Below are 14187 nucleotides of genomic sequence, written 5' to 3'. Positions count from 1 at the left end.
ATAATGGTGTGTTGAGGCCTTTGCTTTTTGCTGCAAAGACAACTTGGTTCCCACATTTTGGGAAGAAATTAAGCACTACATTCAAACTTTAATTTAATCCCATTTCCAAGAATGTTATTAAGAAGACAATATATATATATATATGTATATATATATATATATATATATATATATATATATATATATATATATATATATATATATATATATATATATATAAAACATTATGAGAATGAGAGTATTCTTGGCACTAGCCTGCTTGCTGAGGAGAGGGAATTGGTAGCTTTCTTGGGGGCATCTGCAAACCCTCTTATTTTTACTTATCCTATGTAGGTCTCAACCGATGCCAACACACCTTCCTTTATTGTTAAAAACTTGGCTATAAATCAATGTTCATATTTCATTAGTTTGGTTTGCAATTTTGTGCTCCATACTTTATTTTCCTTAGTTTTGCTGAAATCAGGCAATCTCTCTTGAGGAACACTTTAGAAAATATTCAAAGCCTCTTGGAGAAAAGCCAGAGTATCCTATTCCAGAAAAACACAATGCTATGCTTGAGAAAAACACCATATTGTAAACTGGAATGTGGCTGAAGTTGTGAAAAAAAAAATCTATGTATGTTATGCACCCTGAACATCTGGGTTCACTCTTAAAGGCCAACCTTTATCTGAGCTGCTATTTTCCTTAAACTGCATGGTGAAAATGTCAGTGGTCAAAGCTTAAGATTCTTTTCTAATTGGGTTAACCCATTATCCATTGGGTTAGCACATTTTATTGAGCAATCAATCACTTGCAGGGCTGAAGAATTTTGACTGAGTTTGTTGTTTGCTGCAGGGTGATGCTCAGAAAGGAGAAACTGGAGAAAGAGGTCCTGTGGTATGTACAGAGTTGGAATGCTTTCCTGACAAATAGTCCTGGGAATCTCTGACTGACTGGCTTGACCATGAAGTGCAATTGCAAAATGGATTCCTACTTACCTATGTCTTGAGGGTGCAGGCAGGCAATCAGATAGACATGATCTTTGAGGTGGAACTCCAGAGAGAAAAATACTCTAATCAGCAGAGTGACAATGGGACATATGGCATTCCGTAATGCCCAACTGAACATTTCTGAAAGGCTTAAATGACAAAGGCACTTAGCTTAACTTCTTGTGGATATTTTGTTTTATTAATGGAAGAAAAAAAGCTAAAATTTTAAAAGTGTAAGAATTACATGGTTTAAACTATGCTTTTTAAATTTTGGTTCTATCAACAAAAATAAGTCTGTTTGGTTTCTTGAGATGGCTTGGGAAAGAATTATGATACACGAATACATTGTTAATTTTATATTTTCTTGGACATTACAGTGAGTATAGCAAATAGCAACACCTATGGTGAAAAAAATGTTTGTGTTGTGCCACATCTTTTTGCTTAGCCCCTTGGTTTGAGTAAACAGTCGCTGAATTGGAGTTTCACAAAGCTGGTCTCTTGGGATTTTTAATTAACCCCATAGAAACATCTGATGGAAAGCTTGATCCTTCCAATAGGAGTCTGCTCATAAGTTATGCTATTTGTTCAGGAAGTACTTCTTAATTGTCTTCTAGATTACCAATGCTAGTATTTTTCTAGGTGATGGGAAGGATGTTCTTAAAACTTGAGCCAAAGTGAATAACTCAGAAGCTGTGAGAAGAAGATTAACTTTGAAAGGTGGTTGGAGTATTGACAAAAGGAGAGAAAATGAAGATGATCATAGAATTTTGACCCTGTAACTTGATAGGATATGTAATATGATAGTGCTAGAAATCAGAAAAGTTTTCGTAACAGAAATAAGAAAATCAGAGACAAGCTTGACAGAGACTGACATTGTAATTTTGGATATTTTAAATTGGAATATTTTAAAACCAGTGGTTAACAGGCCCTAAAAGGGAAAAAGAAACAAAGAACAAACAAACGAGCCCTGAAGATAAAATGATCAACACTTTGAGATGAAAACACAAATATACCATGAAGAAAGTAGCATTCCCTTGTTTCTGTGCACGTCTATAGCTCCTTCTAGAATCTAATTCTCCATCTTTCAAAATGAAGTAACAACAAGAGTTTCAAATGTGTGTTGCAATGGATAGAGGATATCGTAGGAATTCTGGAATTGGAAGTCTACATGTTCTTGTTATGATAAATGTAGATTTTTTTTGTAGAAAATAACAAACTATCTGTGTCTTTAACTTGAAACAATCTTAGCAATTGACCAATTCATGTGAACAAGTATTTCTACACTGGGTTAAATCATACTGTCACTCTCTCTTTGGCCAATACTACTTTTTCTATTCTTCAATGCCTATTAATTTAGAAAGAAGTATTATTTCCTCTCTGCAGTTTCTATTTAGAAAAGTTATACACAGATGAAATAAAACTCTTGTAGAATTCATGGTCACATGGCAGTATTAGCTCATTGATGTCACTGGTTTCTCCAGCTTGTATTAAATAAGTCTTACAGTTCTATTTAATCCTTGAAAAATATAGTCGTAGGATAATGATGGAAAAGACTTACTGTTCTTTGGAGATGGCAATTTCCCAGTCCATTTAGTACCCAGAATTGTGCCTCTTAGAGGGGTTATGGGAATGGCACAGTAGAAAGGGCTCCTTAGGATTCCCACGAGTGACTCAGAAGACAGCCAAGGTGCTGGCTTCTCACTTAGCGTGAGATAAAAGCCAATAACTCAAAGGTCACTGACTCATTAGGGTTTATAGAGGAACCATTCATTTCTCTGATGTTATATATTCTAGGCTGAATTTGAAGGGAGGACCATGATGGATACAGATATTTATGAATATTCTAAAGGGCGTTAGCTCATTTCAAAGCCAGTCTCTCAAACCCACCCAGGGAAACATTCAGCGGCAATAGCTTATAGTTTAAAAGCCAATGAAACAGTTTGAGAGCACCATTATGGTCATAGTGTTCATGATGACTTTCAGTGTATACTCTCTCCTTCAGTTTTGATCCAAAGGGTAAGAAATTGGATTTGAGGCACAAGAGTCTGGAACTGAGAATAAACTGTAATAGGGAAACATAGCTTCATTCTTCCTCTTAGTTGCCATACATTTACCAGGCTCAGGAGATGTGCACTTATGTGGGCCTATTTCCAAGACTTGAAGATGTGGTTTGTTGTACTTTGTAAAAAATACCTCATACTTCCTCTAATACTGGTCTGTAATATCTTACTTTATCTAATGCTGTTCTATGTATCTTACTTTACCTTTTGATTTCTCTTTTTAAACTAGGGAATCCCTGGGTACAAGGGTGACAAGGTAAGTGGTTAATAACAAGTAAACCAGAATTTTAGGGAGAAAAGCATAAGTACTATTATTGTCCTTCCTCATTTCCAATTATATTCTCAAGTCAGTTAGTGTAGGCCAAAAATGAAATGTAAGATATGGTTATGTGTTGTAGAAATGGAGGTGCCTCTTAGGCTTAGTGTCCCGCCATCTCTGTAAACATGAAACTTTTCAGTAAAGAACTCCAATTTGACAAAAAAGGGAGAAAAAAGCAGCACGTTCTCAGATAAAAAAATTTTTTTCCATTACTAACACCTTGAGTGAGTATCTATATTGTTGCTTATGGTCTCTGATAACCCAGATCTTGGCTACCTCCCAGGGAAAAGAGAAGGTTGATTTTAGATGAGCAATACTGATCTGTTGATCTCCAGGAGCTAAGCTTGCAGAGAAAGTGGGTTTGGCATGTAAACAAAAGGTGTAAATTGGTAGATAACTTCATGATTATTTGCAAATAACAAAGTAGGAAGTTAAAGTGCTTCAAAAGAAATTTAAAAATTGCACTCTGTGCAGGAATCTCTGAGAATACTCAGTGGTTCACTGATACATCTATCCCAGAGTTCTCTAGTAGCAGATTTTCTGGTTGAAGTCAGAAAATATTCCTATCATCCATTCTATTCTACAGAGCATAAGCTATGGACCTGGGTTGCAATTTTTAGTGGGTTCTTTTCAAGGTATTCTTGTCGTCCCAATTCCCAAGAAATCAGCAGTTTGCAGTATGTGAATCTTGTGTCATCTTTCTGTTTGCTAGACAAAAGTCCAGGAATTCCTGCAAACTAGCTGAAGCCTGCTAGGTCTTCCACAAACCTCTTTTCCGTATCAGCTACTTCCTGGGCAAACCTCTTCAATATCAGCTACTTCTTGGGTCTAAGAAGGCGCTCAGGTGTGGCTCCCTCTCACAAATGGAATGTGGCTACCTGAAGCAGGAGTGGGAATCATACAGGAAGCTCTGTTTCACTACTTGAACTTTAGGACTTACAGCCTCTCTTCTTGTGGAAGGAGTAGGAATAGTAAGTTAAGAGCTCTGGGTTTTGGGCCCAGGCTACATGGATATTTAAACAATCAATTTGTTGTTCTTAGCTTGATTTTTTTTTTTTTTGAATCAGACTTTTACTTATCCCAGGGTGGCCTCCAACTTGTTATGTAGTGGAGGATGACTTTGAACTTCTGTTCCTCCTGCCTTTACTTCCTGTGCTGAGGTTACAAGTATGCTCTGGCACTTTCAGTTCATCTGGTGACTGGAACCCAGAACTCCATGTATACTGACAAGCACCCTGTCAACTAAGCTGCACCCCCAGACCTTTTTACTATTTTTACAAGTACATTTTTCAAGTGGGAAGACAGAAAATATTCTGTGTAACATTTTCATTGGAATAGTTTGAAAGTTGGATTTATAATGTTCAACTATCTAGAAACATGGTATGTGAGCATCTGCTTGCATTTTTTGGATCTGGGCCCCACAAATAGTAGGGGGAAACCTACACATAGGCCTGTAAATTCAGCCCCAGCACTGTTATACCTAAAAGAGAAAGGAAACATCTCATGTTTCCTAATTCAGCATCTAGAAGAACATGAGCAACTTAAGAGACCAGGATGACTGTTTCTTTTTTACATGGAATTGAATTAATAAAGGTGTGGGTGATTTACATACTTACTGGATAATTAGAATAATGGGGTGACAATGTATTGGCAGATATTTGCTCATACAAAAATATAAGGTGTGAAAGTTTAATAAATTGATGAGCAAAATGTATAGATGAGCTTCCTCATCTTGATTTAAGTGTGTGTGTGTATGTGTATAAAGATGAATTTACCCTTCTGTGGAATTATAGACTCTAGACTCACTGGAAGAGTTCACAATTGAAAAATACAAGCTGTCCAAGCAAAGGAGTGCAGATCTGTAGACATTCATACTAAGATTTAATCAGGAGGAACAGTGTTAAAAACTTAAAGCTGGCATAGGGCAGATCTGTTCAAAGCTCTCTGAAGCACTTGCTTATGTGATTGTGGCCATTCTATGGGTGTTCATGAGCCCAACAAAAGGGGGGGGCTTTGCTGAGGAAAATAATGAAGACAATATTTTCATTGATAGGAATCTGCCCACAAAACAAATGCTGTTTCTCAGAACCCTATTGCTAACAAATCTGTCTGGGGACAAATGGAATGTGAATTTTGGCCAAAAGACTTTTGAGTGTATTTATGGTAGTTTTGATATTTTGATGGTTGACTCATTTCATTCCCATCCAACATTAGGAAATTAATTGTGCTCTAATTGGAACTTCAAGCGTGATTTTTTCCACTTACATTCTGAAATAAGTTCTCGACTTTGTTCTCAGTGAGAATTCAGCTTTTCCTGGGTCAGTTTGACTTCCAGGCTCTGGCAAGAATAAATCACTTTTGAGCAGAGCAAAGCTGGTTGTGAGAGATGCACCTTCCTCTCTTCTGTTCCCAGTGACAGCAGGGCTCAAGCTGTGTCCTGTGTTGAGGGTCAGGTGAATAGAAAGTAAATTATGGCCCATGACAGGGTGCCTTGTTAAGCTATGGGATGATCAATGACATAGACTTGGAAGTCTACCAGACTCAGATTTATAGTTGTGGCAATATAATGTCTCTGAGCCTTATATTACTTTTAGATGAATGGAATATGTATGTAAATACACTGATACACACACACACATATACACACACATATGTATATACATATGTATGTATTTATATGTTGTAAAGATATGTAATCCCGGAAAGGCTCAAGCACAAACTTTGCACTCATTACTCATGATTACAAGACCACTTTCTTAAGAATTGCTACTTAAAGTGTGGCACACATCCTGACCAGTTGCTATTATACAATAAGATAAAGCTTACATAGAAGAGGGATTCATAGTAGTAGTAAGTTCAGGATTTCTGCTGTATTTAGTACAGTGCAGCAAACTATATCACTAAATCGCTGTGATTTCAGCTATCTCCATAGTTTGACTTCCTCTAAAGAGGAGCAATGCCTTGCATTTTATTCTAGTGCAATTTTCTTACATTGCTGTCCAGTGGCACACTGGGTAACATGTGCTAGAGCGGCACACAAATAATAAAGCATAGCAGAAGCAGAGGTTAAAGGAATGGCTCTGGGCTAGTAAGACTGCAGTTACCATGCAAGTAAACCATTAAACCTCTTCAATCTAGTTTTCTTACTTTAACAGTAAGAATTGTTTTGAGGCTCAGAATGAAGACATATACAGAATCATTTTCAGGTGATAAAGAGTTTTAATAACAACAGATGTTAATTCTTTGAGGAAACTTGAGTCCTTTTTGTCTAATTAGACTTTTCAGTTCTAACTATGGGAAGTGTGAAACATTTGAGAGAATGGGTTAATATTCAGAGGTTTTCATTCCACTTTCACAACTGAAAAACTCATAAACAAATATTGATCATAACGCTTTAGTTGGAAAATTATGGTTTTTTTTGTATAATATGATACTTTAAATTTGTATACATTGTGAAATGGTCACAATGACCTCAAGAACTTATCTACCATGATACTCAGTCTACAAAATTAAACTAACATTTATCAAAAGCAATGAATGTCAGGTAGCATCATAAAAATACCATTATAATTTCTAAAGCATAATTTTAATGTTAGTTTTATGATAACATACAAGGCAGGGTAATACAATATGTGTAATAATGAAATCTATGCAGCACGCTCAACAGTGGACTCCATTTTCCTCTAGATGATCTTGCTAACTCATCATAGCTACCTTTTCCAGATATAATACAGTCTGGTCTCATGCCTTCTCTATCAGTCTTCTATTCTAATGCTACTAACTGGCCATGACCAATATTTAGACTGGAGCACGGTATTATGAAAAAATACAGACACTGAGTTAAAGGAGACCTGGGTTTAGATCCTAATTCTATTCTGAACTTGCTATGTGGTTATATATAAAATTGTATACTAGCCATAGAATAGAGAGACAATACCTCAGAAAGTTTATATTACCTGATTGTATAAAGCTGCTTTTATTGATGTATCATATGGAATCAGACAGCTATACATGGTACACTATATATGGTAGATGAGCAGTTATTTTTCTTCATATTTTATTTCTCTCCCAAGTTTCATGAAACCTCAAACAAACCCACATTAGGTGGTACCATTGATTTGAATAACTTTAGAATATAGTTAGTGCAATTCATGGGTAAAAAATTTCAAAGTTCAATGCCCCTTCAATATTAAAGATGAAATGATATGAAATTGAACAGAGTTTTATCATATGTAATTATGCTAGTGGTCTTTTTCTTAAACTTGGAATATTGATACTCAGTCTTTTATTTATGTATTGATGTGTTGATGTATTTATTTATTTACTTACTTATTTATAGGGTGAACGAGGAGAATGTGGGAAACCAGGAATGAAAGGTGACAAAGTAAGAGTCATGTTTTTAAAATGTTAACATCTGTGATCCCTTTCGGCCTGAGTTTCCTCAAGCAAAAGTTTCTGAGATGAATTATGTTTGTCCCTCCAGGATCTGGAGTTCAGTTTGCACATCTGTAAAATGTGAAGTAGAAAAATCAAAGAATACAGAACTTATATAATGACACCCTCCCCTGTGTGCCCTTTTCATAGACCATTAAGGGCATTTGGTGACATCCTGATCTTTGAGGTCAGTCCTACTGAACTTTATGGTTGAAAGAATAACCAACAGTCAATGAGAGGTGCAGTTGGAGGAACTGGAGTAACCTTCTGATGCAACTTCAACCAGAACAGTAAAAAATTCTGAAGTTAGTGAAATTATAGGAAGCATGACATAAGGATTTGAAATTTAGGGGACACAGCAAGATATAATCAGTGTATAACTGTTTAACTTTGTTCAAAATAAATAAGGGTAAGGAACTTAAACTAGAGACATATTCAACTTGGCATATTAAAGAATTCCTAATAGAACCAAACTGCAAAGACACTATATCTAAAAATATAATATTTTTATATAATATAATAATCCCCAAATATAATAATCCCCAAAAGCATAGAATAAAAATATCTGCTATTCAAGTTAAGGACTATTAACTATGAAGGTAACCAAGATAATGAAATATAAAACATCTGTGTTATATGCATGGATGGATATGACATGAGAAAATGGCAGAAAGTTGAAGAAGAGGATAAAATAATGATACTGGTCTGTTGAATCAAATACTTTAAATGGCTTGATCTTTCCTAGAAGTTGACAAACATCTGTAAAGCTTTAGACAGATGAATTTGCAGAATGCAGGCTTGGTGATTGTTTTCAGAGTAAATCAAAGTGAGACAATAGAAACATTCTAATTAGAGAGAGACATGGGAGCACAGAAGAATGAATCCAGGAAACAGTTAAGAGATTAGATGCTGCACCACTTTCTGTGCCAAAAAGAAAATATTGCCAATTATAAGACATGACTCATTTCAAGTATATCTTAATGTTAAGATATAAGATATGAATATATATGTTCATAAAGGGTCCATAAGTATGACACATTTGATATGAAGAGTTCACACAAATTTATAAGAAAAATGTGTGAAGAACATCAAGAGATGAAAATAAACACAAATGGATAAAAAATGAAAATATCCAAATATGTTTGCAGTCAAAGAAGTGAAATTAAGACACTACCATTATTTTATAATTTTATACACTAAATTAGCAAACTGCAAGGTAATAATTGATACTTAATCTTGATAACATCCCATAATATAAAAATATGTGTGTGCATACATATATATGTATCCCATATATCCCATGTATCCCATAGATATATGATAGACAAAGAAGAGACAGACCCTCCTCTATAGTCTCCACTTCAGTAGCCATCTTCTAGATCCTTAGTGATGAGTCAGAATAGGAAAAAGATGTGAACACACACATCAATGTCAATTCTAAAGTTATTAAAAGCAGCACTCTTCATAAGCATTTTAAGGTTAAGCTAAGAAATGAGTAATGAATCCTGGTAGGTCCTGGTTCTTGACAAATGACTTGGAAAAAAATCAAGAACTGGGAAAAGGTAATCTAGACTATATTATATTCACAAAAAATGCATTGTAAGTGTATTTTGAGGTATGGAACATATTGAAATTTGGAAGATTATTGACTATAAACAGTGTTTTGCCAAACTCTAAAGTGTGGAGAAGGAACAATCTAGCTGTCAGGCAGACTCATCGCTGAATTAATGACATTGATTTGCAGGAATGTAATAATATTCTCCTAATTACAGGAATTTATATACTAGCTAGAACATTCTAAGGAATTTATGAAGCAATTCCTTTCTGTTGAAACAAATATTTCCAGGTGGTGGTAGCATATGCCTTTAATCCCATCACATGGAGGCAGAGGCAGGTAGATCTCTGAGTTTGAGGGTAGCCTGGTCTAGAGAGAGAGTTCCAGGACAGCCAGGGCTACACAGAGAAAATGTCTCAAAAAATGAAAAAGAAAATGAACCATATACCAACATATGGGGTAAATAATGACATGTAACATTAGTTTTCTTCTAGTTTGTTTATTTAAGCAAAAGTTTGATTCTGAGGTGTTTTGTTAATTAGGATCATTAGAATCATTTCAATCTGTTCCCTTTGATGTTTGAATAGCCAGGGAAGAATGACTCTCAACCACAATCTATTTTTGTATTTAAAATCTATATATTACAAAGATGGATATTTAGAATATTTAATTGGAATTAAATTGGACTATTTAATTGGAATTAAATTGGACTATTGAATTTCATTACACAGGGACCCTCAGGGCCAGATGGGCCAAAGGGACCAAGAGGAATTCAGGTAAGGAGGCAAAAAGACAAGTCTGTGTTCGAGCTGGAATCGCTTTGGGAGGGATAATGACAGCTGCCACCTAGGCCTTGGTCCATTCACACCGCCTTCAGTTAAATCAAAGTGTGTAGGCAATAGAACCATGAATCAGTAGGTTTTAAAGGCTCCCGGATGATTTAAGGACATAGCCGAGTTCAGGAACCACTTGACTAATGTTTTGTTTATCCCAGGTTCTCTAAAGACAGGTACCAGTAGGTACCTGATCAATACACCTGATAACTCCACCTAGTCAATAGCTAAGGAAATGGAAAATATTTTATATGGAGAGAGTTAGGTAGGTATGATAAGGAAATAGATAGTTCCTAGAATGTAACTGTAAGGGTTGTTCATTTTTGCCTATATTTATTTATCTAAATATTTGTATTAGTCCTTTCCATGCATGTAGTTAATTACTGGAAATATGGAATGAGTCCATAACTTAGTAATATACTGTGGACTCCAGACAGTATATCTGTGTCTCTTTTAAACAGATATAGATGAGTATGAAGAAGTAATTTCAGGACTGAAAAAATTCTGGAGGTATAGCTCAGTGGTTATCAAGCAAGCAGAAAGCCCCTGCCTACATCCTTGGCACCACAAAGAAAAATTAAAACAAAAAAAACCAAAACATAAGAACAAAAACAAGCCAACAAAACACACCTCCCCAAATAAGCTAAAAGCTATGGTTTTAACCCAAGAATTCTTAGGCTATATCTGGTTAGCCAAGACCCTTGCTTTGGTGTGGAATTGCTTGAGCAAGGTGGTTAGTGACCATTGCAGACTCAGTGCAAATGACAGTTTTCAATGATCTGCTTATGTTATATTAATTATGTTATATTAATATTGATTGATAGGCAAAAATCTTTTCTAAAAGTGGAATCCAAGACAGCAGGAAGCTTAAAATCACCGGCTTAGGAAGCAAATATCACATTAAAAGTGTGCTTGATTTTAGTATGTGTTGTTTTAGAAGCTGTGAACTCGACTCTAGGACTTTACGGTGTGCAGGTTCCCACTGAATGTGACCCCAAGGCAGATGGAAGCATCCCTGTCTGGCTACTGACACCACCATCCCCAGGAGCCCTACAGATCACTATACTGTCTTGGTTGGCCTTCTTGTTTGGCACACAAACTAATTCTTGGTTTTCATCTTGGAGCAGGGCATTGGTGGACCTCCAGGGGATCCAGGCCCAAAGGGATTTCAAGGAAATAAGGTACATGTTTTAAAATTGGGAGATGAACAGCGTGCCTTTCCCTAGTGCACTATGGTACTGTGTGTTTTATAGGCAGGGATTGGTTAATTCTTTGAAAAGTGCCTTTGGAAATATTAGTAACCTGCAGGTGTGTGCACAGATTCAAGTTCAAGTATGCACCGAAAGGCAGTGACATCCTTTTATCATTTACTACTTCCTGATTCAGGGCGTTATAAACTATGAGGCATCATCTGGCATCTTTGACATGTCTCTGTCTTTTTCTCAGTGTCTAGTGTTTATGGCTCACTGGCAACTGAAAAGTGGTACCAGACATGATTCCAGCCGTTCCAATTTCTCCTGTTAACTATCTCCACATACAGTTTATTAGACGATAGGATTTATGGCTGGTATAAAAACAGAAACCAGCAGTCTTAGCCTTCAGTCCTATGTTTGTGACGTTACTCCATACATAATCCTGCATGACAGAGAGGAGGGGTGGAATAACAGCCAAATATCATCCAAAGATTCTCTAAAGCGGAAGGTGTGAAAACACCTGGTTACAGGATTTTCTTTTCAAGTGTGTCTGGCCACTTTTTGTAGAAAACAATGCTTCTATTTCCTTTCAATTCTTCCCAACTTTCAGTAAATTTCATAGATATGAGAAATATCCAGTAACTTGTCCACAGGTGTAATGAAGGGAGTTGTGTAGAATTTTTGACAGTTATGAACTGCAGAAGATGCCATCACCCATTGACCCCAGAAAGGTCATCTTTTGAGGATGGTGCTAACTTCAAGTTGTAGAGAGCAGTTGGGCTGCTTTAGTGGCAATTCTCCAGAGGGAGGAAAGGGAGTGTCAAGGATGCATTTTAATGAGATAATGACAGTCTGAGATTTCCCAGGCCACTTTTAATTGGCAAATTAAAATAGAATGGGCTTCTCAGCAGGAGCAGACTTGAGCTTCAACTAGGGAACTGTCTTTTCCAGTCCTTGCCTATGATTAATTCTCTCTGGGGAAAGGGATGGCTCTGTTGAATACTGAGTAGTTGTCATAAAATTGCTTCAGCTGGAGGTAAAATCCGGACAAAAAGAAAAAAGCATACTCATTTTGACATTGCGTACATATTTCTAGGAATCACTGGTCAACCAAGATGCTAATTTTTACATTTGTAAAACAGAAGCATAAACTACAGTATCAGGGCAAAGGTTATAAACAGTGATAAAAATGCAGAGTGTATGAGCCACAAAGAATGTGAGGGATTGTGCTGGCCTCCTGTTGTCATTTTGGAAAGGAAAAACAAGGCCTAGAAATGATTGGTGCAACTGAGGCAGGGGAGGAGCTGGGGCGGGGACAGTGGCAGGGGACAGACACAGGAAAGGTAGCAGGGGCAGGTGCTGTGCTATCAACTTCTCCAGAGACTGAGAAAGGAGAAAGAATGCTAGTGCTTGATGGTAGATGAAGACTATCCAGTGCTGGTATGTGGAGACAGGTCCATAACAAAAATAACATTATGTCATCATTTTTCTTTATACTTTATAGACTCTCTACTTAGTTCTTTTAAAAGAAACAAACCATTTTCTATAAACTTTAGATTTTAATTTTACTAAGCCTTTGCAAAGAGGGATGATTATAATAGAATAGCCCCATGCTTGGTTTTCATGGCATGTTCAAGAAGGGAGTCATCTTTCCAAAGATATTTGGTGATTTCACCAAATTTCCTCTCAAGAAAATGTCTTTAAACATTTTTATGTCTTATTTGTTTGGGATTTTATATATATGGGAAGGTTGTTTTTGGGACAGGGTCTCATATAACCTTGGCTGACCTAGAACTTACTAAGATAGACTGGGTTGGATTTCAACTCTTAGAGATTCACCTGTCTTTGTTTGCCAAGTTCTGGAAGTGAGATTTCCCAGCCACCACACTGTTCAAACATATTTTTAAATTAAAGAAAAAATCTATAAAATTTAGTTGTGGTGAACTATATGTTACATAAAGTCACTTAGAGTTTCCTTTTTTCCACCCTCTCTCCTGCCTTTTCTTTCTACCTCCTTGCATTTTTTCCCTGCTGTTCCTAGTCTTCTCATCTCCTCCACTCTTCTCTCCCTCTTCATATTATTATTATTATTATTGTTATTGTTATTATTATTATTATTATTATTATTATTATTATTATTATTGACAGGGTCTTATTCTGAACTCTGGTTGCCCTGGATTTGGATCTTCCTGCCTCTAACACAAAGTTTGCCTCTATTAAAAGCTACCAGTTTCAGTTAGGATCATAATTCTAGCTACTTCAGTGGATATGATAGGAAGACCAAAAGGCCAGCTTTGCAAGATTTTGTCTCAAAATAAAAAATAAAAATAAATAAAAGGAAAGTGAGAGAATTTGGCTACAGTTCAGTGGCAGAACACGTACTTAGTAAAGGCCTTGATTTAAATCCCCAGCAGCAGGCACACAGATGTACATGCACATGCATACCCACATACATCTGCACACTCATAGTCACATATACACAATACACTCTCATATATGCAAACATACACACACACACACACACACACACACACACACACACACTCACACATACCTAAACAAACACACATACACACACATACAGCCACACGCACACAATTCTTGAGAATGTGTTGGGTATTACTTTAAAGCTGTGAGATAGGAATGAGTTTCCGTAGTTGTATTTTCTCATTTCCAGTAGTGAATTTAGTGGATTCTTAATTACTACTTCTTTCCTCCTCCCCTCCCCCTCCTCCTCTCTCCTCTTCCCCCTCCTCTTCCTCCTCTCTCCTTCTCCTCCTCTTCCCCCCCTCCTCCTCCTCCCTCCTTTTCCTCCTCCTCCCCCT

At 36.5% G+C, this 14187-nt stretch overlaps 1 protein-coding gene across 1 annotated transcript in view; it reads left to right on the top strand.

Annotated features, from left to right (window-relative positions):
- Col28a1 (collagen type XXVIII alpha 1 chain) overlaps positions 1–14187 on the top strand; it is a 172346-nt gene that overhangs the window by 18213 nt on the left and 139946 nt on the right. Inside the window, exons 7-11 of the mRNA XM_031380761.1 lie at positions 835–876; positions 3258–3284; positions 7687–7731; positions 10068–10112; positions 11297–11350. Coding sequence (XP_031236621.1) covers positions 835–876; positions 3258–3284; positions 7687–7731; positions 10068–10112; positions 11297–11350 — 213 coding nt within the window. The remainder of the gene's footprint in view (positions 1–834; positions 877–3257; positions 3285–7686; positions 7732–10067; positions 10113–11296; positions 11351–14187) is intronic.

This window comes from Mastomys coucha, unplaced genomic scaffold, assembly GCF_008632895.1.
Source record: "Mastomys coucha isolate ucsf_1 unplaced genomic scaffold, UCSF_Mcou_1 pScaffold20, whole genome shotgun sequence".
Taxonomy (NCBI): domain Eukaryota; kingdom Metazoa; phylum Chordata; class Mammalia; order Rodentia; family Muridae; genus Mastomys; species Mastomys coucha.
Note: the sequence above shows the minus strand (reverse complement) of the source record. Positions and strands in the feature narration are given on the sequence as shown.